The sequence below is a fragment of the Apiospora kogelbergensis genome, assembly GCF_038363985.1.
Source record: "Apiospora kogelbergensis strain CBS 113332 chromosome Unknown utg000009l_segment0_segment0, whole genome shotgun sequence".
NCBI lineage: Eukaryota > Fungi > Ascomycota > Sordariomycetes > Amphisphaeriales > Apiosporaceae > Apiospora > Apiospora kogelbergensis.
Genome location: NW_027117426.1, coordinates 117350 through 142285, shown reverse-complemented (window position 1 = coordinate 142285; position 24936 = coordinate 117350). Strand labels below are relative to the sequence as shown.

The 24936-nt window shown below is 57.5% G+C and overlaps 5 protein-coding genes across 5 annotated transcripts; 2 read left to right on the top strand and 3 right to left on the bottom strand.

Annotated features, from left to right (window-relative positions):
- Positions 1–28: 28 nt before the first annotated feature.
- PG998_013072 (UDP-galactose transporter) lies at positions 29–1579 on the bottom strand (the record flags this gene model as incomplete). The annotated part of the gene is made up of 3 exons (XM_066879888.1): positions 29–298; positions 373–1434; positions 1496–1579. 3 exons carry the CDS (start codon positions 1577–1579, stop codon positions 29–31), a joined length of 1416 nt encoding a protein of 471 aa, XP_066724027.1.
- A 2705-nt stretch (positions 1580–4284) lies between these two features.
- PG998_013071 (uncharacterized protein) lies at positions 4285–7393 on the bottom strand (the record flags this gene model as incomplete). The annotated part of the gene is made up of 2 exons (XM_066879887.1): positions 4285–4848; positions 4880–7393. 2 exons carry the CDS (start codon positions 7391–7393, stop codon positions 4285–4287), a joined length of 3078 nt encoding a protein of 1025 aa, XP_066724026.1.
- Positions 7394–15319: 7926 nt separating this feature from the next.
- PG998_013070 (glycosyl hydrolase family 2) lies at positions 15320–18771 on the bottom strand (the record flags this gene model as incomplete). The annotated part of the gene is given in 4 exon segments (XM_066879886.1): positions 15320–16714; positions 16807–17858; positions 17944–18507; positions 18519–18771. The coding sequence occupies 4 exon segments, from the start codon at positions 18769–18771 to the stop codon at positions 15320–15322; spliced, it is 3264 nt and encodes a 1087-aa protein (XP_066724025.1).
- Positions 18772–19710: 939 nt separating this feature from the next.
- PG998_013069 (lactose permease) lies at positions 19711–21595 on the top strand (the record flags this gene model as incomplete). The annotated part of the gene is made up of 5 exons (XM_066879885.1): positions 19711–20038; positions 20094–20316; positions 20385–20551; positions 20632–20891; positions 20966–21595. The coding sequence occupies 5 exons, from the start codon at positions 19711–19713 to the stop codon at positions 21593–21595; spliced, it is 1608 nt and encodes a 535-aa protein (XP_066724024.1).
- A 1054-nt stretch (positions 21596–22649) lies between these two features.
- PG998_013068 (uncharacterized protein) lies at positions 22650–24070 on the top strand (the record flags this gene model as incomplete). Its single annotated transcript, XM_066879884.1, has 2 exons — positions 22650–23617; positions 23767–24070. The coding sequence occupies 2 exons, from the start codon at positions 22650–22652 to the stop codon at positions 24068–24070; spliced, it is 1272 nt and encodes a 423-aa protein (XP_066724023.1).
- Between the last annotated feature and the right edge of the window lie 866 nt (positions 24071–24936).

Below are 24936 nucleotides of genomic sequence, written 5' to 3'. Positions count from 1 at the left end.
TCTCACCCACCCACCCTCGTGGTCCGCCTTATTCGTCTCGGTGCTTACCGCGAGACGACGGGACCCGGGAATGATGGCGCAGGGGAGACGAAGGCCGCGAAGTAGACAGCCCCATTCCCTTGACGTTTTCCAGCGGGTTGGGCACGGCCAGCTTGTCGTCGTTGCGCGGCGTGTTCATGGGGTCGATCGTCGTCTTTTCGTAGTTGACGATGTTGATGGGCGGCGGGCGGCCGCGCTTCCGGTCCGGGCCGCTGTACAGGAACGTCGAGGCGAGGACCAGGACCGTGCCGATGAGGAACTATAAAGAGAAGGGGGGTTGGTTAGCCTTGCGCCCGCGCATCGGTTGCACATATGCGCCATGGGCGAACTTACCGTGAGCGATACTCCCACGTTGAAGAAGTACACGCTGAAGAGGAAGCTGATGACAATACTGATGCTGGTGGCGAAGTTCTTGGCAATGTTGTCGGCGTAGTTGATGCAGAGGGAGGCCAGCACGCCGCCGAACGCCTGCAGCAAGATCAGTGCCCAGACGACCCAGTTGTAGCCGTCGAAGAAGCCATGCTTGGCGATCTCCTCGCCGTCCTTGAAGAAGATGCCGACGAAGAGCGCGGGGAAGAGCGAGTAGAACGACAGCTGGATGTTGCGCGTCCAGACCGAGGCGGCCGACGCCGGGTCCTTGAGCACCTTCTCGAAGTAGACGCCCGTCAGGCCCGAGACGAGCGCCGCCACAATCACCGCCGAGAGCCCGATCGAGTAGTTCATGACCGGCGCCAGGTTCTGGTCCTCCTCGATGCCTTCGTACGTGGCCGACCGCTTCATCAACGAGCCGCCGACGTCGGCGAGGCCGTCCACCGTCCGCTTGGTGAGCTCTCTGGCCACCTCGCCCATGCCGTTGGCCACCTGTCCCAGCTCGTGCACGGATCGGGGGAAGAAGTGGTCCGTCATGTCGTGGATCATGAACGAGGTTTCCTTGGAGCCCGACGACGGGATCGACACAATCGAAACACCCATGGTCAGTATCACCAAGGCGACCCAGCGCTTGGGCGACAGCGACCTTCCGAGCATCGTCACGGTGAATATGGCGGTTGTGAGAATCTTGAGTTGGTACAGGATCTGGAAGTGCACCGGATCCAGATTACCTACAGCCACGTACTGCAGCGTGTTCTGTAGGGTGTAGAGGCAAGCCGGGATGGCCAGCTTCCAGCCGTCTCCCGAGAAGACGGCATTGTAGATCTGTTCGAATATGACGGTGGCGGGGGTCGAGGGCGCCAGGCTCCTCGAAACCTCGTAGATGGCAAACGTCAACGAAATAGCCAGCTTGATGACCTCGGTCAGGAAGATGGCTGTGGAGGTGAAGTATCGGTGGTCGCCGCTCGGGGGCATCATCCGCGAATAGTGCATGAGGAGGATGAGGGCCGAGTTCTGGAAGGTCAACTGCACGGACGGGTGCCATGTTAGCGACGGTCATGATTGGAAAGCAGAGAGATGCACATACGGTTATGAGCGACACCTGCTTCACAGGCATGCCCAACAGTGTTGGGCCTCCCATGGTAGCGGGCGAGGCTTCGATCAGAGCCATCGTGGGCGCGTAAAGTGGCCTGTGTTGGCCAAAGGGCTATGACGTCGCAATCTTACTGTCCCCTCTAGAATGTGGTGCCGGTCGCGCGTGAGGGCGGAGAGAAAGAAGCTCGGACGGGTTCCGGCAAGCAGGCCGTATGCTTGTAATTATGCCGCTGATGAAGCTATCGTCGAAGAGGCGGTTGTGTTAGCTGCCACAAGCTGCAGCATCCAAGAAACCAAAAACCCAGGTTGTAAATGTAGGTGGGTGAAAGAATCGGCGGCGCAGCGCGTGCCCGGGGCCTGCTTCGCGATGAAATTTGATGTCGTGGTTCGAGTGGGATTGGGTGGGATCGATTGGAGTTTGGGGGCGGCCTTACCCCTGGATTTTCTGGCTCGGGGGCCCTGGTTTAATTGGGCTAGGATGTCGCAATGATGCAGAACACAGAACAGAAGAGGATTTCGCGGGTACACGGCAAGGCAGGAAGTTGTCAATTGGTACTTGGCGAAAAAGAATGATGGAATCACTGACTGCAAGAAAAAAGACCCAAAAGAAAAAGAAAGAGTCAGCTTGTTGTGCCCTCGACGTTCTGTGCCTACTTTTGTTTCAAGCTGTTCAAGGCAAGCTTCGCGGCTTGGCTAGGGTGTGGGCTGCTGATGTTTTAGGCATGGATGCTGACGAGAGACCCGACCCTTCTCGACCTCAAGCTTGGAAAACTAGCAAGAAAAGTGATGATCTCAAAGGCGTTCCTAGCTGCGCACCAAAAATAGGCTCCCAACCCCAGCTTTTCCAAGGAAAGAAAGCTTCTCTGGTTGCGAAGACTGGTCCACGCCGTCTTGGCTTTGCTGGGTTGTTGTCGATGACATTTTTACCATCTGTCTACACAACACACACACAGATTGAGGTTGCAGCTCATTGTATCAGGCAAGTATTTGGTATCCACTGGGGACGGTATCATCATGGCAACATCCAGGGTGCATCGTCAAAGCGTCTTCTTTTCAATTATAGGTCCCCAGCTCCAACAAAGATCCTGATAATTTTCCTCAATGCCAGGTATATTATTCATGATATGCGACGCCACACACACGTGGCGCTCAAGCCCAATTGCTTGTCGACCATGAAGCCATGCCCAGGCCACCATGATCTGCATGGTCAAATCTACCAGGCACAACCTGATAGTTACACACCGACATTGTCTTGGTTACATGATTTTGAATGGTTCCTGAATTGGCCTGGAATACAAGGTCAGCATGTCTCTGTTCTCACATTGGACGACAGCAAGCTTCCGCACCGCCCAGCATCGGCGGGCCCTTCCAATCGATCGGCGGCTCTGAGTGCGGGGTGATCCGATCCGGTTGATTCACCCAAGGTACCGACCAAACCACGAATTGGTTGGCCTCTATGCTACGGTCCTACAAACGATTTGACTGCATCAACCGCAACCCAACTGCAGCACCTTGCAAGCTACCTAAGGAAAATTGAGCAGCCTTTCCTGTTGGAGGTCGTCAGCCCAGCTTGGTGAGATCTCGAACACGACATGAGCTCCACGCGATATGGTATGGGGGCCAGAGGAGGAGCATGTAACTAAAGCGTGTGGAATCTCGACAAGCCCGGACCCCCTGACCCATCCATTCATTCCAGACTGCCGCGTAGGGCGGTGACCATCTCTACGCATGCAGGTGACGACTTGCTCGGAGAAATAAGCATCGAACAATGCGTGGGGATGAGAATGGCACCATCACCAAGGTAGGTGCCATCTACTCTCGAGGCACGCATTAACATACAGAAATGCAACCTATGACGTGCCACATGACCTAGGACGAGTGTGTATCAGCTTCGTCAAGCAGCAAAGGGTATGGAAATTGTCCAAACGAATCACCAATGAGAATAAGTAAGAATACGCATGTACACGTAGGCTTTTGATAGTCTGTTCATTACTGTCGCATAATCCTGCGACGACGAGTAAAACATCTCGCTTGCTCGCACCCGCCAGGTATGGTATGGTGTGGTATGTATGATGGGCCGATCAATGGATGCCCTCTCATTTTCGACTTTTTTCCCCGCCGTCGCTCTCCTTCTCTATCAAACCTGGGGGAGCTCCCGCTTGCTCCGCTGCCGATTAGGCATGTTCGAGCTCCCCGACGTTCCTCTCGAGGTTTTCTTTCTCGAGGTTTTCTTTCCCGAGTATATTACAAATAAAGCCCCCGTACACCATTATATCAATAGCCCTTTCCCCCTCACCTGGAACCTCCTCCTTCCTTGAGCCCAGCCGTACTGCTCAAGCATGGTACTTCCTGTAGTACCTCCAACCCTACGCGCTACCCAAAACACAGTGCGTGCCTATGAGGGAGGGAGTCTCAAGCCCTGCACGTTGCGGCGTAAAGGACAGCCCAGTTCGGTCGAGGTGGTTCTCCGCGCCATGAAATCCCGAAAGACAAGCATATCGGCCCGCTGTGAGCTCGCGTAGAACAGTAAGAAAAGCAAGTCTAATGCCGCATGTAGTGTGAAAACAGTAAGAAGAAATGACAATGTCAGGGGGTCTGCGTATGTAGCAGTAGTAGTATGCCGTGTGAGATGCGAGCGCGTTCCATCGATTCATTAGGATAAACCCCGTTCCCCTCCCTCCCTGATTCATGCCCGTATGACCGTTTCCTTGGTAAATAAGTGTGAAATAACGTAACGTGTTAGCGTACAGTTGCAGTGAGATCACGTTTTCTCCGTCCAGTTTAGTCGTCGTCTCCCCACGAAGGGCCCACGGCGCTGATGCGGACGGCGCTGTTCTTCCCCTTGATGTGCCCGAGCATCTGGTGCTGGTGGACCGGGCTGTCCGGCCGCAGCGACAGTTGCTGCTGCGGCTGCTGCTGGCTCCTGCTGTAGTTGCTGCCCATGGTGGTCAGCCGCTCGTGCTCGATGACGTCCGAGAACCCGTCGAAGTGGTCGTCGTCGTACAAGTCGTCGTCGTCGGCGTCCAGGTCGTCGTCGGCGTACTCCTGCTCCGGCACCCCGTCCAGCTGGATCCGCAGCGGCGACGTCATGGGGTTCAGCGCGTTCGAGTCGGCGCGCGGCCGGTTGCTGGCGCGCCGGCTATTGCTACCACCACTGCTGCTATAGTACCCACCATGGCCGCCGCTCGTGTTGTAGCGCGACCGCGCGCGGCTGCGCCGCTGGTCGTCGTCGCCGTGTTGTCGCTCCATGTCGAAGTCCAGAAACTCGCTCAGGTCCGGGCTGGGCTCGGCCGAGTCGATGGCCTCGAGGCCGCCGAGGGGCCGGTCCAAGAACATCAGCACGCGCTCGCGGCGGTCGTGGCCCGCCGGGGGGGGCGATGGGCCCGCCGTAGCCGCTGAGGCGCAGGTCGCTGTCGGCGGAGTCGCGCGCGCCGGCGCGGGCCGTGGCCGAGGGCAGGCGCGAGCTGGACGCGGCGCGCATGGCGCTGCGGCTGGCGGGGCCGACGCGGCGCTGCGACAGCGAGCTGCCGCTGCGGTAGCTGCCGCCGTCCGCCGTCAGGTCCTTCATGTCGCGCGCGAGCGACGAGCTGCGGCCCGGGAACACGACCTGGGGCGACGGCGTGTTGCGCTTCGACACGGGCATGAGCATGGAGTCGGAGCCCGAAGACGAGGCCTTTCTCCCGTGGCGGGCGCTTGTCGCCGCCGCGGGGCCCTTGTTGTCGAACTGCCGGCTGCTGCGGCTTCCGCTGGTGCTGCTGCCGCTCGTGTCGAGGCTGGCCACGCTGCCCTTCTCGCCCTCGATCTCGGCGAGGATGTTCTCGCGCATGATGGCCCGCTTCTTCCGCAGCGCCGCCAGCAGCATCTCCTCCTGCCGCGTCACGGCCATGAACCGCGCGTTGTGCGCCTCGGTGGCGGCGGACTCGGAGACGCTGCTCCGGTCGATGGACTTGGGCGACTGCATGTAGAAGTCGACGCTGGTTGGTGATAGTGGTGGCGTCGGCTGGTCCGAGTTGCGCTGCGACAGGTTGCCCTGGCGGGAGATCCGGTGGTCGAACTCGCGATAGTCGGACTCGGGCCCGCCCATCGCGGCGTCCGCCGTCGAAGCCACCGGGAGGATGGCGATGACCTTGGCCTCGTGGACGCCGTAGACGTCGTGGGGCTGGCGGGCAGGCTTGGCACGCGACAGCGATTCCACGGTCGAGCTGGAGCGCGCCGAGAGACCCGAGCCGCGGTCCGCGGCGGGGCCCGATCCGGACTTGGACACGCCAGTGGTCGTGCTGGAGGACGAGGCCGACCGGAGCGTCGTCTGCGACACCGCGGGCGACGATCTAGGAACAAGTCCGGCAGTGGAAGTCGGAACGGTAAGGAACTCACTTAACTGGCCGTAGGTGTTGGACTTGGACTCGGCTTGTGCGGTGTGGTCACGGGGGGCGGTTGGCTGCTGTGGTAGTGGGCGTTTCCGGTAGTCGGACGCCGGGCTGCCGCCATGAGACGCCTGTCCGTGCGAGGACATGGAAGACATGGGTGCCGAGTCGCTGAAGGTCTCGTCTTCGGACTCGGAATCAGACAGCGACAATACGCTTCGCTGCTGCAGGTTCGTGTCCAGCGGGCTTTTCTGCTGGGACACTTTCGAGGTGCGTGTATTCCGGCTCGATATGCTGGACGCGTCCTCTTGGCTATGTTGAAGATGGCCCTGCGATGGTAGGATCGCAGTCGTGGTGGCCTTCAGGCTGGCATTGGAGTCTTGGCGATTCCGATATGGCAGCTGTTGCTGATGTGATCGAACGACGGGGTTAGATAACGGTGTGACGAACAACGAGCTCATGTGTGTAGAAGCGGTGGTCAAGGGCGGCGACGGCTCCGACGAGAAGCGGTGGTCCGTCGTGGGCGGCATGGGGAACTCGAGCAGAGGCGAGGAGGATTCCTCGGGCTCTTCGTCCTCCTGGCCAAACAGCTGCCGCTCGTAGTGGTCGTACAGCTGGTTCAAGTCCGACATCTTGGAGATGGTCGACGGCAGGGTGTCTGTGCTCTGGTTGTTCGAGCCAGGCTGGAACTTGGTGATTTTCCGCGATGTTCGCTTGCTGCCGTACGCATTGGGCGGCATGGGAAACCCTTCTTTGATGGGCGACGTCTGCGAAACAAACGACGGCGATCGCATGACGTAGTTGTTTCCCAAGACCGGATCGATCAGGGGGCTCGCATCCTTGTTGCTGCGGTTCCCGGGCCGCAGCCGTGAGAGGTCTAGCTTGGCGGGCTTCCTTTTGTCCGACTTGCCCAAGAGTGCGTCGACATCGAGAAGATTGGAGACTTTGGACGGCAAACCCTTCGCCATGGCCGAGCTCGACGTCTGCTGCGATATCGACAGAGGAACCTGGTGCGGGTCGTAGTGTGTAAAGATGGTGGAAGCGTTGGACTGCCGCCGCATCATGGTCGAGGCAGTCGTCGTCGCGTCCCGGTAATCATGGCCTATGGTGGCCGCCGACCTCTTGGGGCGCAGCGGGTTCACATAGTCTTGGCCCTGCGCACTCCGCAGCTGCCGGGGGATGATGTCGGACTCCAGATCCCAGGGGCAGGGCGCGTGTGCATAGCTCGTTCCCGCCGTCGCGCTGCCCTCGTAGTCGTCGTTGTCATCGGGCCGGATCCCTAACCCCGTCTGGACCGTGGCATAGCCGTCGCTGCTCTCGGAAATGGATATGCTGATGCCCGATTTGGCGTCCCACGGCTGCGGCGGGCTTCGGACGGATGATTGCGTCGGCGAGTCCACGTTAATCCCGCCCGTCCCCAATATCCTCTCGGCTTTCGTCAGAGCCGGGCCGGCTGCTGTCGCGGGCGGTGAGGGCTTGGGCTTGCGTCCCGGGACCGGAAATGTGAATTTGGACCTGTGGCCCATGGTCGCGGACGAGATCAGTACCGTCTGTGGCCCTGGCCAGCTTTAGTCGTTACGCCGATGTTGTGGTTCCTAGGCAGAAGCCGGGCTCGTCCTAATCCTGTATGTCTCCAGCATGAAAACCAGTAATGCGAAGCCAGCGTGGGGTCCGACGTTGACGATGGGCTGAACTGAATGAGAGAAACTCTGGCAGTGGTTATCGGTGACCCTACTCAGAAAAGCAGCCAAATTACTTCGCTCGCATTCTCCACCTTGCTCAAAAGTCGTGATCCAACTCTGTTTGTTGCCCGAGGCAGCAAAGCATGCCTTTTTGTGATGTGTAGACGTCGAGAGAGGCTTTGCACTCTGGCCGATTTGCAAAGAGACGGGTGGTGACGAAGACGACGACGGCAAGCAACGCGGGGAAAGTATTGATCTTTTGTCTGGATAATGATGTACAGAAGAGAATCCACACAGAAGTCGGGCAGTCCGGGGGGGATTAGCTACTAGTGAGATGGATGGATCAACAAGGGCCGTCGGCAAACCGACAGGGGAAAAGGGAGTAAAAGAACGACGTCGATATGAAAATAGGCTCTTAGGCTCTCTATCTTCCACGTGCCGGGAGATGAGGTTGATGGGGGAGATGGCAGGAGGAAGAGAACAGTTTCGAGATTCCAGAACCAAAGGTCGAAAAGGCGACAGGGACTCGGTATGCCGCGAACGAACGAACAGGCAGATGAATGAATACCCTAAGCCATTAAACTGGATCGACGGCCTTTTCTTCTTTACGCACGCTACCCTCGTTACTGCATCTCCTAGGTAGGCAATAGCAGATACGCTACATTTAGGAGTGCTCGCTGTAAGTTCAAGTCAAGTGTGCTTTTCTTTGCCCACCATGATAATTTGACTTGGAGCTGGGCTTGATGGGCTGGGCTGGGTTTGGACGCGGTGGCCCGCGGTCCACTTGGCCTTGGCGAGGGGATTTGCAGAATGTCGACAGGGGTTGGGGGCGTTCGCAAGGAGAGCCCCTGCAGGCCGACCATTCGCAGTGGGTGACACCCCCTTTGGGCAGGGTAGCCGTCTCCAGCGGGCGTGTACGTACTGCCATGCACTCCCTCAGAGACTCGGGAAACCCACCACTCCCAGCCAACCGTCAGCAACGAGGGCCCGAGGAAGCGCAGAAGAAGAAAAGAAATGGCATGGTGGTTGCCGTTGGCGCGAAGGTTTTGCCCTCGGCCGCCGTAATTCAGTCACATACTAATGCTTATCATCTTGATCGATCTGTGTGAGTGGCTTTGGACCCCGGGAGCCCCTAGACGCGGAGGGATCGGCAATGTCGAAAGCCAATTTGTCTAGCCAAAAAGTGATCACGAGGCACGAATACTGAGATTACATGAGCAAAGACGGGACCCAGGAGAGTCGGCTGAGGACATATCTTGACACCTGCAAACAAGTAGTTGCAGCGACTATGAGGGTGGCATATTGTGACAATCCGAACCAAATCTTACCAGGCCGGCAACTTTCGTTGGCTAAGAATGTTCTTTTGTTGCGCTATGTGACCTAGAAGCTAGTAGGGAGGACTAGGTAGCGCATAGTGCCAGCACATCGTCCCCCGGTCCCTGCTTGCATACGAGAGCACACGGCCTTCCGCCATAAAAAAGCAGATGAGCAAAACCAGGCATCCGGGCAGCTTAACAGTGAACAATTATGGCCACATGTGTCTTCCATGCTCCCCTTCTACTGCCCCTTCCCCCTGATGCTAAGCCGAGCATGGGACAAGCGCTGCACACCGTCCCAGTTACTAGCTCTAGTGGAGAGCTCGGCCAGAACATTGGAACACTCAATACTTTTCGCGACGGGGCGCAGGGACGGACCATGAATAGAGGTTCATTGGGACCGACTAGTGACGTCTTGCTTGTGTCCCATCGGCCGGTCGCCGCCCATGCTGCGGTGAGTTCTACATAGACGCCTATGTAGGACGACGCCGCCTAGTGAGCGACAGGCGGACCTGGATCATGTTGTTATTTACGTTTCGGCGGGCTGGGTAATCTCGCCATGCCACTGTGCTTATTATCGATAGCCGGGGGGGATGATAGAGTTGTCGGCATCAGTCGATGCTGCTGCAGGTACTCCCGGGGTCTGCATGGGCGACTAATCTCAAAACAAAGTACGGAGTACAACCAGCCTATCTACTTTGAGCTAAAGTATTGCGGATGATGGGTGCCAGGAAGTCAAGCCTGACACGGGAAGGATTTGATAGCCATCTTTGGTGGTTCATGATTTGATTGATGATCCAGCTGTGCCAAAAAGGTCTCAGAAGGAACACCGGTAATTGCGGGAATGTGCCCGCAACACCACATGGCTCGATGTGAGTTGAAGAAGAAAACGAGGAAGGGTGCTACGGAGACATAAACGAGAATGTCTCAGGTTTCGGGGTACAGATGGCGTTCTGGGCAGGACGGCCGGCTCGGTGAAACACCCAGATATTACTTACTCATTCACGCACACTCTACGTAGATAATCGACAGTGTCAGTTGACATTTGACAGAGGGAGGTGTAATGTAAATAACAACAGGGGGGGCAAAGCAGCTGATAAACGAACGAACACACACACACACACAAACAGAACGCCATGGTAGCGCCGCAAAACATATCATCGGCGTTCCCTAGCCCTTTTTAGAAAAAAGCATTGAGGCTGTGCGAGTGCCGACGTAGCATCGCTCCAAAGTCCCGATTTGCCGACACGGAGAGAAAAGCATGGCAGACGAGTATCAGTACGGAGAATGTGTATTTTTCCATAGCAGAAATGACGTATAGCTCGTTTTGCGTATGGGTCGGCGACTAGTTTTTTCCCTGCCCTTGGCTATACTTCCGGTACCTTATCTTCAATGTGACTCGCAATCCAAGATCGCGGGATTCACAGCTCCCGGTTTTTTGCATAGCAGCGAGCCGCACAGCAGCAAAAAAGTAAAAGGGCGTGTGAACCTTGTTAGCATCTCCGCTTGTCGGGTCTATTGAATGGGGACGCTCGCTAGGTTGATGACGCTTGCACAGACTAGACAGACAGGCCGAAGAGCCGCGAGGGCTCAATAATGCTGGTAATAGTTCCGACCCGGATCTCCCAGGGTTCTATCTACTGTAGAAGGAAGCAGGACGCGACACGATAGAGCAATGGTTCGTATCTCGAGATCCGAAATTGGCCAAGAAAGGGGAAGACTTGACGGCTTGTCCAAGAAATGACCGTTTGGTGGCCCGGCCGCTAACTGGCTAGGGTCGTCGAAGGTCGCCGTTCAGCTGGGGCCAATGGACATAAGGAAACGAAATTGTCAGGACAATGCGGCTGGGCGCGATTCGTCAGTCCGGACCGCAGCCATCTATTTGCCTGCATAATTGCCATTCAACCTTCTATATCCATATTCGGTCCCCATCTCCATCCCCATCGCCGCCAGAACCATATCCATTTTCACATCCATACCCCTTCCCACGATGGGTGAATCGAAATAGCCCCAGCTGGGAGCCTGACCTGAAATCGCCCAAAAAGGCTGTCCCCCCCCTTTCAAGATGCACGCCATCTAGGCGAAACGGGCTACTTGGGAGAGAATGCTACGCCAGATCCATTTTCCCGATGCTCTGTCGGTAACCGTCCCATGCGCCGTCCATGGCACGAGCAACTATCACCATGACAGTCGGTATCGTGCATCTGCACTGTCGGGTGGTACACACACAGGAAAAGGGCAAGGGCGGACCAAATCAACCGCGCGCAAGTGAGTAAAGTACGGAGTAGTGGATGTAGAGGATCTGCGCCCCTGTCTTACTGCTGCTGTGTGTTCCTGCAATATTTCCCTGTATTATCGGTCGCATGCATATACGCATCTGACAACCAAATCTCTCTCGATTTACCAGAGTTGGTTTGGTTGTCTACTACCCCAGCGCAATAGAGCTGTTTGCTATTGACAAGCTTCCCATCAGGAGGTCGCCTCCAGATCATTGCAGATCGCTTGCTTGCTCCAGCTATTCCAGCAATTTGCTGCTGGGCGATATTAACCAAAATCAAGGGAGACCAAACCGTCAAACGTGTATATCCCGTGTTCATGGCTGAACACTTCCAAGCAAGATAGTTAATCACCTGGGTGATGCAAAGATACTGTGATAACTGAGCGATCGGACGAAACTAGGTACTGCGTGCACCCGATTCCCTAACGGCTCATGGCCCTTTACCCGTGGGCTCAGACCTCTCTGCCCAACCGACTTCCGTCATCCGTGGTGCCGCATCGTACATCTGCGTTCGCCATGTGCTGTTGTTGTTGTTTAGGTAGTAAGACTGTCTGAGATGCCTCTATCCCCGACATATCGCAGCATGTCAGACCGTGCATGCCATGCATGCTCTATCAAGTTGTTAGCATTAACCCGCATTGGCGAGAAGGTCCGGTTAGCCCATCGTCGCGCCGCGTTGTGCCGGATGTGCCCTCTTCTCGTCTTACTCAGCCCTACCCATATGTGACGGCCACATGCCTGTCTGCGGTTTCACATGGGAAGATGATTGATGACTATCAACAAAGAAAACACTCATAAACGGATATGTCCTGAAACATGAACATATCGGTTCCTACTTGCGATATATCATGGTATGATATTGGAACGATACAGCAGACCATGAGCTCTACGTAACTCATCGTCAGCTTCAATGAGGCCTATTCAGAGGGGCAGGAGAGAGCATGGCACACCGGGTAGACATCGAGAGCCGCGCTGGCTCCGTGCTGGCTTGACGGAAGCCTCATTGTCGTACCAGCGATGGGATGAAGAGCGGCGATTGTGGCACAAACTCGGCAGTTCTTCAGAGCCATGGGCGGTTAGTGTTCCTCTTCGCATGCAACGCGTGAAGGCCCGGCTCGCCTTTCCCACTTGATCACCTGCATTTGGGCACCTCTCGTTCGGTCACTCTACTCTAACCCAAACAACACCTCAAGGATTTGCTTACACAACCGGCTTACCTCGAGAGAGAGGAAGAAAAAGTTGCTTCTGACGCCTGGCGCCGTCTGTGGCGATCTACAGTAGATAGACTAAGACGAAAGAAATAGACCCTAGCTCGGATCTGACGCTGCCGATCCAGATCCCAGCTAGCGAGCCACTGATGAAACCTGGGGGAGAAATATTAGTAGTCGAATGGGTCGCGCTGCTGGCTGCTACTGGTCCTATGTATCTGCGGCTATGTACTCGATGTAGGGGCAGTAAATATGCAATTTTGTCAGCGGCAGACAACCGCATCGACGGACTACAGTCATGAAGGACTGTCGTTCGAGCGTGACTGCTGGATGTTGCTTGGACAGATGGCTTGCGCTACCGTATCGGTATCTTACGAGGACAGCCAGACATATTCGAAAAGGTACTCCGAGAATTCTTCCCTACCGTAGCAACAGCACAAACAGCAGAGGCCCCAACACCGTCCAACCCAGCGAAACGAAACAGCGCCGCCAGCGACTAGGGGTGGAAAGAATAAAGCCGCAACGACCCTCGGCTGGATAGGGATGGAGAAAAGGAAATACGGAAAATGACGCGTTGCTCACCGACATTCGACACGTCAAGGTGCGTGCGATGCAGGCCAGATGGACGACTGAGGCTGAGATGCTTCCCATTCGATAATGGGGCGTGGTCAAACAAAACCCTTCTGGGGCCTCTCGCTGCCTCTGAAACGCTCAATAGCGGGAGTGCTGCAGTGCTTAGGGGAGGATGACCCCGCCAAACGGCGTGCACGCTCTACTGCTTATTGCTGTTTCGTTCCTCGCATTTCCTTTTAGCAGTATTTTCCAGTTAGCTGCCCGCCCCAGGCATTTGGTTAGGCATTCTTCGGGCTGTTTTCATTCCTTCTTTCCTCTTTGGAGAGCTCCAGTACCACGAGATCATCCGAACATTTGCACGATTACATACATAGCTTCTGTGATATCGACACTGTTTGGTGGCCCCTCATGAATCCGTCTGTGTGTCAGCCAAGCGCTGCTAGCAAGGCAAAGAGGACAAGCCGAGCGTCCTGGCTGCGCGCGCATCGCCCGAAGCCCGACCAGCAACAACAACCAGCAACAACACCTGACTGTCGTCCACGATAAAACATTGACGCACTGCCGTTTGCACATGCCCCCAGCCCGCGAAACGAGTTGTTTTGCCGTCTCCAACCCCCACGGCCAAGGACTTCTTTTCCTCCCCGTCTGGTCTTTTCTCTTGGCGACCCCGCGATGTGACACAACGAAGCAAGCAAGGCTCTCGACCGCCGCCTCTCGAGCGGCCCGGATCCCCTAACCCAACCCAACCTCGGTATACCGCCATAAGACGACGACATCAGCGCAGCAACACATGCTCTGGTATCTCAGTAGCTTTGTCAGGTGCCTAGCCGAGACCCATTTTCCGTGGCATACATACCAGAAGCAGAAGCTGATGACAAACATCCACATTCCCCATCTGTGTGTTCGGAACTAGCACCCAGCAAGCAACCCGCAAGGCGGCGGGACTAGACTAAATGGCCGTCGACGGATCCCCCTTCTTTCATGCACAGGAGGCAGCTAGACAAGAAGAGAAAGGTGTCGCATGTCAGCCGCAATATATCCCGCAGCCCCTACTACACGTACGGAGTAGCACGTCCATCCAGCCATCCATAGGCGGACAGTGGGCGGCAGATGGGTCCCTACTAAGTCTCGTCGACTGCAACCGTACGGGCGACACACATTTCAATGCCACAGTGCCATTCGCCGCAACCCACCCACCATCAGCTGGAAGATAGTCTCCGACTGACCGAACAAACAACCGACCGACACAACCCATGTCGCCGCCGCCCTAAACACACACCACAGACAAACAAACAAAAGAGCTAGCAGGTTCTAGAGGAGGGACAGACGCAAAACATGTCATGTGGCTATTCTGTCTTGCGCAGCTGGCAGATGCTAAGAATTTGCCATGCGTAGACGATGTTTCAGAAAACTCGGCACTTCGAGGTGGTACTGGTTGTGGGCTCACTACTAGGTAGGGGTAAGCCCATTTGCCTTTGCTATTATGTATGACCACCACTGCCATCACACCAAAGGTAGTAAGTAAGTGACTGCAAGGTGTGATGTATATTTCTTTTCTAGACAAGCAAAGTATGCCGTTTGATCAAGGACAGCCCGGCGAGTCTTATGTATGACACAATATCTCGAACCCATGCAATAAGCTGATGTGACTAGCTAGGAAGCAGTAGTAAGCTTGCTCACTTACACCTACCTGTTTTGTTTTGCCTGCTGGTGAGACGACGACTTCTTCGTCTTCTGACTCCCCCGGCAAATGCTCGCAGCTATGGGGGACATTGCCATTTTGCTTGCCGCTGAGGTCATGTGTTTGATTGCCTGTGGATGTAGTCTCTCAAACGTGTGCAATGTATGGTGCCAGCGCTTGTAGTTAGCTGCCGTGGTATACTTCGAGAGACTCATGGACCATGTCCTCTTCTTTTGCGATATGATCTACATGGTATATCCAAGCACTGAAAAAGCCAGTTGGTGAAATTGGTTCTATGTGGGTTGATAGTGAAAGGGCCATTATAACCCCCTGAGTCAACGTCCGCGAGAAGGTTGACTGAGCTCCCAAATGCGTCGTCGACGATGCCGACTCGGGACGATTCGAGGGACCGACGTGATGCTCTATTGTAGGAGATATCTTGGTCATTTTGGATATAGATAAGCTACCTGAGCAACGTACTCCCTACACATACGAAGAAGCCTAACCTTGCTTGCCTGTTCGTGTGGTGTTTTCTTCAGCGGTGTTATATCTGTCTGGACTGGAGCGCGGGTGTTTATGAACAGGAGTAAGGCTCTCACCACCGTACGAGGCCACGACATATTGTCATCCAGCCGTTCGTTAGCCGGACGAACAGACAAGGTCACATCCTATACGCTAGACAGCCGAATGTACATTTCATCCCCTCCATGTCTCCTAATCCAGCAACAGCTCCACATCAAACTCCCGATCCGTCCGCAACTGGTATTGCGGCAACGTCGCGGGCCCGCAACTCCCCGTCCCGAGCCCGTGGTGGAACCAATCGAGCCGCACGAGCGTGTCGTCGCGCCTGCGCCGCCGCAGCTCGTACGGATGCGCGCACTCGTCGACGTCCCTGGCGGCGTAGCGGCTCGCGCTGAAGCTCGCGCCGTCGTGGGCGCCGAAGCGCGCCCGCAGCAGGCGGCCCGCGTCGTCGGCGCCGCCCCAGCGGTCGCGCAGCTCGACCCAGCGCACGTCGGTGCGGTTGCCCGCGTCCTGCGGGAACTCGTAGTCGGTCCACAGCGCGTCGGTCGCGAGGCCCCACGTGTTCATGTGCTGCGCGCGCTTCTTGTCGATGTAGGATTCCCCCGGCCCCCGCCCGAACCACTCGACGATGCGCACCCCGCGCAGCCCCAGCGTCAGGCCGAACCGCGCCCACGTCGCGGGCAGCCGCGCCTGGCCCGCCGGGTTCGCGGCCTGCACGCGCACGCTGCACCAGTCGCGCGTCACCGTGTACGTCGTCGTCGTGTCGACGCCCCACGCCAGCACCGGCGGCGCCACCCGGCCCTCGACGACGATGGTGCACGCCCCGCCGCCCTCGGTGGTGGTGATGCGGCGGAAGTGGTGCTTGGCCTGGTGCACGCGGCGCTCGACCCACTCCTTGCCGAACGGCCCGCCGCGGTCGTTGTCGGTGAGGGCGCGGTAGAAGTCGAGGGCCATGGGCTCGGTGATCAAATTCAAATTGCTGCCGCCGTCGGCCCGCGTGAGGGAGCAGAGCGCGCCCGTCGTGGTGCTGATGCCGAACGTCGTGCCGTTGGCGAGCGTCGCCTGGATCACGCCGTCGACGGCGCGGACGCGCGGTCCTCCGCCCGCCGAAGAAGAAGAAGGCGTTTTCAGCAGCGCCAGGGGCCGCGGGGGCGTGAGCAGCAGCTCGCCGAACGCGACGACCTGCCCGCGATACGCCCACGGCGTGGCCTCGCGCCGCGAGAACTGCAGGCGCAGCCACGTCTCGGACGCGGGCAGCGACGTCGTCTGGGGGACGCCGCCGATGACCAGCCGGGCCTTGGCGTGGGGCTTGATGCCCTTGGGGATGTACACCTCGCGGCCGATGATCTGGGAGCGGTCCGATATGATCTCCCAGTCGCAGCGCAGGTGGTCGAGAGACAGGAAGTCGTAGCGGTTGACGATCTCGATCGTCATGCCGTCGTTGCCGAGCACTTGCACGGGCTCGATGGCCTTGCTGTATTCGACGAGCCCGGGGGTCGGGGTGTGGTTGGCGAAGCACAGCCCGTCCATGACAAAATTGTAATCGTTGGGCTCGTCTCCAAAATCGCCCCCCGTAGGCCATGTAGTCTTCACCCTCCGCATTCTTGGCGAGCAGCCCCTGCATTATGGTCAATACCAACCCATCTCGATGTATGTGAGGTAGAAGGAAGGAAGCTTACATGATTGGCCCATTCCCAAACGAAGCCTCCCATCAACCTCGGATACTTGTAGAAGGCGTCGATATATTCCATAATCGCACCTGGGCCATTGCCCATGGCATGGGCGAACTCACACATAACGAAGGGCTTCTTCCATCCCTTTTCCTCCCCAAATTTGACCATGTCATCCACCGAAGTATACATGCGACTGTAGATGTCTGCCGTCTTTGCGTCCTGGTCGCCTTCGTAATGGACGAGGCGCGTCGGATCCAACGCCTTGATCTCATCGTACATAGCCTGGTGGTTCCGACCGTAGAACGACTCGTTCCCCAACGACCACATGACGATGCATGGGTGGTTCCGGTCTCGCATGACCATCTGCCTGGCCCGGTCGACATACGCCTCTTCCCAATCCGGGTTGTCCGAGGTGAAGCTCGCCGGATCTTGGCCCACCTCGCCAAAGCCGTGGCACTCCAGGTCGGCCTCGTCGAGCACCCAGAGCCCGAGTTCGTCGGCCAGTTCATAAAGCCGGGGGTCGTTGATGTAGTGCGAGGTCCGGACCGCATTGATGTTGTGGAATTTCATGAGAAGCAGGTCCCGCCGGAGGAACTCATATGGGACAGCCCGCCCGGACGCTGGATGGTGTTCGTGGCGGTTGACGCCGCGGAATTTGACAGGGTTTCCATTGACGCAGAATACGCCGTCAATTAGTTCTACTCTGCGGAAACCCACCTTGTGGGATACGTGAATGTCGTTGACAGACAATACCAATGTGTACAAGTATGGCGTCTCAGCAGTCCATTTTTGTGGGCGTTTGATGCTGCGTTTGAAAGAAGATGTCGATAATCCAGATGCCACTTGGGTATCTTCTAGAACCACTGATCCTTCAGCACTGAGCAGTTTGATGTTTACCGTGCTATCCTCGGCACCACCGCTCAACTTGTAATCAACGCTGAGGTCCGCATCTTGGAAGTCATCATCCAACAAAGTCTGGATATGGAAATCCTCAAATCGTGTAGACGGATACGAATGGAGCCATACGTCTCTGAATATGCCACTCAGCCACCATTGATCTGCCGAGAAGCGTTAGTCAGTCACTGTTGGACGACCGTCCTGCAAGACGCGATGCTTGTACTGCCACACGAGATTCAAACCCACCCTGATCTTCGATATAGCTCCCATCACACCGCTGGTAGACCTCGACGGCGAGGTAGTTCTCGTCCGAGTCCAGATCCAGCGCCCTCGTCACGTCGAACTCGCTGGGATTCCTCGAGCCCTGGGAGTAGCCGATCTCGACTCCGTTCAGCCAAACCGTGAAGGCCGCGTCGACGCCCTCGAAGCGTAGACACCACTGCCGGCCGTTCTCGGCCAGGCGGTCCGGGACCTGGAACCGGGTGACGTAGCGGCCGCACTCGTTGTCCTCGTAGGGGACGTGCGGCGGGTCCACGGGGAAAGGGTAGTTGACGTTGGTGTACTGCGGCCCCTTGCCGAAGCCCTGGCACTGCCACATGCCGGGGACCTGCACGAGGTCCCATCGGGCGTTGTCGAAGCCGGGCTCCCAGAAGGCGGTCGGCCCGTTGAAGGGGCCGTGGCTGAGGTGGAACCCCCACGTGCCCGACAGCAAGAGGCTCCTCGCCCGGCTGACGTCGGAGGACAGGGCATCCCTCTCGGAGTCGTAGGTGAAGAAATGGCTTCGCGGGGGAGGGTGTTGCGGTGGATCACCTGCAAATTACTCCAGTCCGGCACGTGGTCTGGCCGCACGTTGGGTTTATTAGCAGTAGTAATGGTTGAGCCGCCGTATTGTTGTTCCTGAGAAGCGGGAGAGGAAGAATCGCGGCTCTCATTGGAGCTAGAGAGGCTGCTCCCTGCTGGGCTATGGACATGGGTGTACTTTAGGTCCAGGTGAAGGCGGTCTATAGCGTTGGTAAGAGGGTCGCCGCCATCGTGAGATGCACGACTCGGCGTCTGGGCGTCTGTGGGGGCCATGGAGAGCTAGCTAGGTGATGAAGAGGGGTCGTCCAGGGAGGAGCAGGGAGCTAGCTGGCCAGTATATTATCTGCGAGAGAGACGAATGGGAGACTGGGCGGTGAATGAACGAGCAGCTCTATTGAAAGGCTGTCGGAAGCAGGTCCTCGGTGTGTCGCATGCATGGGACTCTCTCATTTGGATCCCGTGGAGAGAGAGAGAGGTTGGTAAGTATGTTTCACCGGGGTTCACCGATTAGTAGCATTCGATTATAGCACTGGCTGGCAGTAGCACCGACGCTACCCCTCCTCCCCCTTGACGGGAGTGAGTGCGGGGGGAAACCTGGACCTGGGGAAAACTGGCCGGTCCAATTGGCTCACGACGCAGGAATTTCCCGCCGCTAGGGGACGGACGAAATGCACGATTCATCAGAAGACCATCCGTGTTGGGATTCCCAGTCATGGAAGCACACCGGGGATCGTGCCTCGGCCTGGCGAAATGCCTCCTCAATGCGGCAGCTGCTGGGGACTAGGAAAAGGCCAGGCCCGGCGGCATCTTCCATCAGCGAAATTTCCCATGGACCCGTATCCATCAATGTTTCTCTCTCACCGTGTTCAATCAGCCCAGCCCCGGCAAGATGAAAAAGCCCATCGACCCATTCAGCGTGTCCAAAGGTCCGACTACCCCAGGTGGCATCTCCACCTCCGCATCTAGCCCCCGATGTCCCCCTGTCCATGGCGACATTGTATGTGGGGAACCATCGTCGTTCGCGTGAGAATCTTCTCCCAGGGCAGCACGAGGACCTCTTGGCCACGCCGGTTCCATGCGGACGGGCCGAGGTGTGAGCGTGTATAATAGGGACTTGCACCCCCGGCGTCCCTCTCGCATCTGTCCCGACTAGCGATCGACAGGTCTCCCACACCCCTTACTTGCCAAACCACGAGCAAGAGCCTCCCCACAATGGCCAGCTACGCAGAAAAGCCCGAGGCCTCGGTCATGGACGAGAAGCCCCGCGGCGAGGTCCGCGAGGTCAAGGCCGCCTCGGTGGCCCTGACGGCCGCCGTCGCCGAGCAGAAGCCGAACCTGCTGTCGCCCAACATGCTGCGCCTGTACCTGATCATGGCGGTCGGGTACCTGGTGTCCACCATGAACGGCTTCGACAGCTCGCTGATGGGCGCCATCAACGCCATGGAGCCCTACCAGCACACCTTCGGGCTCAACGGCAAGGGCTCCTCCACCGGCATCATTTTCATCATCTACCAAGTCGGCCAGATCGCCAGTTTCCCATGTGAGTTCTTGCCGACGGCCAGAAGACGACGTGATGTGGCTAACCTGGAACCTAGTCTGCGGCTTGCTCGCGGACGGCATCGGCCGCCGCTGGTGCATCTTCATCGGGTGCTTCATCGTCATCGTCGGCACCGCGGTGCAGGCTACCGCAATGGAAATTGGGCATTTCATCGCCGGACGGTTCGTTCTGGGCTTTGGTGCCGCCATTGCGTCCGCCGCCGGCCCGGCATACATCGTCGAGCTGGCCCATCCCGCCTACCGTGGAACCATGGCTGGACTGTGAGTGACGGCCATGCAGCAGCTGCTATATATACGAAAACTCCAGACTGACCACAGACACCTTACAGGTACAACATTTTCTGGTGGCTTGGAAGCATCCTGGCGGGTTGGACCACCTATGGCACGGCGCTGCACATGAAGGACAGCTGGGCCTGGCGGACCCCGACCATCGTCCAGGCCGGTATGCCTTTCGCTGTCATGTGCTGCATCATGTTCTTCCCCGAGTCCCCTCGATGTAAGCAGCAACTCTTTGGTCATTAGCCTCCTTGAACGGGGACATCCGACGTTGCTAACTCCCTCTCCCCCTTTTCCCAGGGCTGATCCACAAGGATCGCGCCGAGGAGGCGCTGGCCATCTTCGCCAAGTACCACGGCGAAGGCGACCCCAACTCGCCCCTGGTCCAGCTGCAATACCACGAGGTCCTCGAGGAGCGCGCCGCCGCCCGCGACGACAACCCGTGGTGGGACTTCCGCGAGCTCGTCAACACGCGCGCTGCTCGATACCGGCTGTGGATGGTCATCGGCATGTCCTTTTTCGGCCAATGGTCGGGCAACAACGTTGTCAGCTACTTCATGGTGAGTCGCCATCTTCTTCCTTTTTTCTTTCTCCTTTAGCTTGTGGCTGACCGCATCCCCCTTCTTTCTCACAGCCCGTCATGGTGGAAGCGGCCGGCATCACCGACACCAACAAGCAGCTGTTGATCAACGCCATCAGCCCCATCTTCTCCATGCTGGCGGCGGCGTACGGCGCGACGCTGCTCGACAAGCTCGGGCGCCGCACCATGATGCTGTGCGGGCTCGGCGGCGCACTGGCCTGCTACTGCATGCTGACGGCCTTCACGGCCGAGTCGGCCAAGAACCCCAACCTGGCGTACGGCACCATCGTGTCCATCTACCTGTTCGGCATCTGCTTCTCGTGGGGCTTCACGCCGCTGCAGACGCTGTACGCCGTCGAGGTGCTCGACAACCGCATGCGGGCCAAGGGGTCCGGCCTCAACTTCTTGTTCCTGAACGTCGCCATGGTCGTCAACACGTACGGCATCAGCGTGGGCATGGAGAAGATCCAGTGGCGCCTCTACCTGGTCTACATCGGCTGGATCTGCGTCGAGCTCGTCGTCATCTACTTCTTCTTCGTCGAGACGGCCGGCAAGACGCTCGAGGAGATGACCGAGATCTTCGAGGCCCCCAACCCGCGCAAGGCGAGCACGCGCAAGGTCAAGATGGAGGTCGACCAGGCCGGCCGCGTCGTCGGCATCGATGACGACCATCAGACCATCTAAGCGCTGATCGGACAAGGGCTCGCATGTGGTAAAAACACAATGGTGTTGATCGGGAGCTCCTCGACTTGGAATAAAGCAACTTATCACACCAGCATGATTCTAGAACCGAAAAGATACATACCATAATTATACTAATAAGAGCTTAAAATCTGGACACGGAGCCTGGCCATCTAATGTCATTGGCCGGGGTGAAGGGTTCCGAATGGACCCAGAGCTTGCCGGAGAGATGTGAAACTCGATTTACTTTACTGATACTTGCATAAACGCCGTCGACATAGTTCCCCCTCCTACTGATAGCAAAGGCATACACTGGATATCACGTTTCATTACAAAGGTCGCCTGCAATTTTCTCAAACGGCAGGTATGCCGAAGACAGGAATGTTCCTTGTGCCATCCCGTCGGCCATCCGAAGACGACCGCGGACGCGGCAGGAGACCCTTTGCCCCCGTCCAAGCGAAGGTTCAGCATTAGACCACCAACGATTCGTCCGATGATGGAAATGGTCTTTATCGTCGCCGAGGAGTGCGAACGCCATGAGCATCACGGAACATTGTTTCTTTCTCAAGACGTCTGTGCCAAAACAGGGCCGCTGAGCCTGTTCCCCGCGCCTCCTTTCCAAGACGCCATGCCGAGCTTAGTTGAATGGTGCGTACAATGGTAGATAGATGTAGGTAACATTGCTCCGAATACGCTGCATGCCACGAGTTGCTGATATGCCTGTTTTCTCCAATTCCGACGTCAGTTGTGTGTACCCTGATATCATTCCTCGGATTGGAATATTGAGGCAAACCACATTCTATTGCCCTCCGCATGACTAAAATAGAAGCTACGAGCCTATTCTATCACTCATAGCAAGCCATATCAATAAACGCCACATCGCTCTCCATTGATTACATTTGAAGATATTCGCAGCGCCCAATCTTGAACCACGGCTGAGAAGAGAGCACATCGGCCTACACCGTTCGTCGATAGCCACATCAGCAGCAGAAATTTATACTCGGCCGTGAAAGCCGGGCTAATAACACGAGACGCCGCTCCGAGCGAGCTTGCCACAATGCAGCAGCAGCCGTTACGGGTTACGACGTCATCACCAATTAGTGATTCATCATCATCATCACGACCGAGCCCTCCCGTGGACCACTTACATGCCCGCCAGCAACGGCTATCTCCTCCACGGCCTTCACTGTCGCCTCCTCCCCCGCTTCTTCCACCGCCGCCGCCGCCGCCACTACCACCGGGCCTGGCGATACCAATCACATCCGTGGTCCTACCAGCCACCGACGGCTCCACGGCGGCCCCCAGAACCACCACCCCCACCACCATCCCGGCGGCCCCGTCGACGGCCAGCAGCAGCAGCAGCAACAGCCAAGACCAAGGCCTCACGGCCGGCGCCATCGTCGGCATCGCCGTCGCCCTGCACATCGTGCTCACCATCGTCCTGGTCCTGCTCGTGCGCGCCTACCGACGGAAGCACCGGAAGCGCAAGGAGACGGGAAGACGGCGTCTGATGGCCGGGGCAGGTGGCCGCGGCGATGGCGGCGTTCGTCGGCAACAACTACAACGTCGAACCAGCAGCCGCGGCTCGCGGGGCGCCTTGTTCCAGACGAAGCGCGAGTCCGGCGGCGCCAGGCCGGCCCGCGATGCCAACTGGATCAAGCTGCAGGACAAGGCGACGGCGGCGGCCGCCTCGGATGTGGCGGCGGCTGCTGCTGCTGCGTGGCCCTCTTCCTGGCGGAGCAGCACGCAACACCCAAGCACCGCAGACGGCATCGACCTCCCGCCGCCAGATCCTGCGGTCCTCTCGCCCACCTCGATTACCACCTACAAGAGCCGCACGATGGAGAACGACATCGTCCGAGCCGGTGTCATCGGTAACGGCGACAGCGTGGCGGGGGGACGACACCGTCGCCAAGTTCCCAGCTACCGCACCAGCAGCTGCTCGACCTTTTACCACCACCGCGCCGGCGGCGAGGGAGAGGAGCCGATCGCGGCGTGGAACGACGCGCGCTGGAACGAGGTGCTGTACCGGACGCCGGAGGAGCCGCCGCGCTCGCAGGCGGCCTCGGTGTCGCAGGTCTCGCTGGGGCCCTGCTCGTACTACGGGGACGACGAGGAGGAAGAAGAAGAAGAAGAAGAAGGGGAAGGATGGAGCAATCGCAACAGCGTCATAGGTCCTTCCTCGTCCTCGGCCCGATCGCTGAGGCCGATGCACTCGCGGCGGAGACTGGTGGACGATATTACCGATTCCTACCACCACCACCAGACGAGAGAAGACGAAAAAGACGGACACGAGGTGATCCGGATCGGGCACAGGCCGGAGGGAACGGAGACGGAGGACAGCTGGGGTGGGACGCTGGGGGGGAGGATGGTGGTGCGGGACGCGGTGCCTTCGCCCTTGAGACCGTCGACGCACGGGTCGAGGAAGCCGGCGGCGGCGGCTTGCCAGTCACGCTGGTCATTCAGCAGTTAGGTTAGAAGGAATATGAATCCCCTTTTCTCACCATGGAGCAGACAAAGACCAGCCAATGTACGGCTTTATGCACTGGAGCCTCTTCTTATTGCACAATGCGTGGCAGTGGACATTGATTGAACTGTGCTGTGATTAGCGGCAGGCGGCGGCCAAGGGTTTCAGCAAGTAAATGTACCTAACCACCACCAACCCAAATCACCTCCATTGCGTGCGACGCAGCATACGACACACAGCTTGCGCAAGCTGCCTCATATGACTCGACACTGTCTGGTGTACTGGACTGTACCGGCTGTCGACTGCCTGCTGAACCATGGGTCGAGTATCGTATTCCAAGGAGACGACGACATCCGGGGGTGGAGTCGGTCCATCTCCACGTGTAACCGACTAACAAGCTGTCAAAACAATGCTAGTTTCCAAGTTCGCCAGATCCCAGGCGAGCAGCGGGCAGGGCCGCCTCATCTTCACCACCCAGCTCGAGCAGGGGCGCAGTCGCCAACCGACGCCGGGGAAACCGTAATTCACGCACGCCTGGTACCAGGGCAATCAATCTAAAAGGGCAGTTAGTTTAGTGATTGATTGATGCTTAATCAATACGAGCAGGCGAGCAAGCGGATAAACAGAAGTCGACTCTCTCTCTCTCTCTACTCGAGTGCTTAACAGTGAAGAGAAAAAGACTCTCGTGCCTATTTTCCCATCATGGTGATGATCTCATGACAAGCATCCCCGTGTCATCCTTCCAAGTCGCACCGCAGATCGCGGGCCACACGAGTAAGATAAGATTGCCCACCTGCAAGATTGGGAGCAGCAACGACTGGAATTCTTACGCAGCACACACACACGCATTCACACAACCTAACCACACACGCGATTC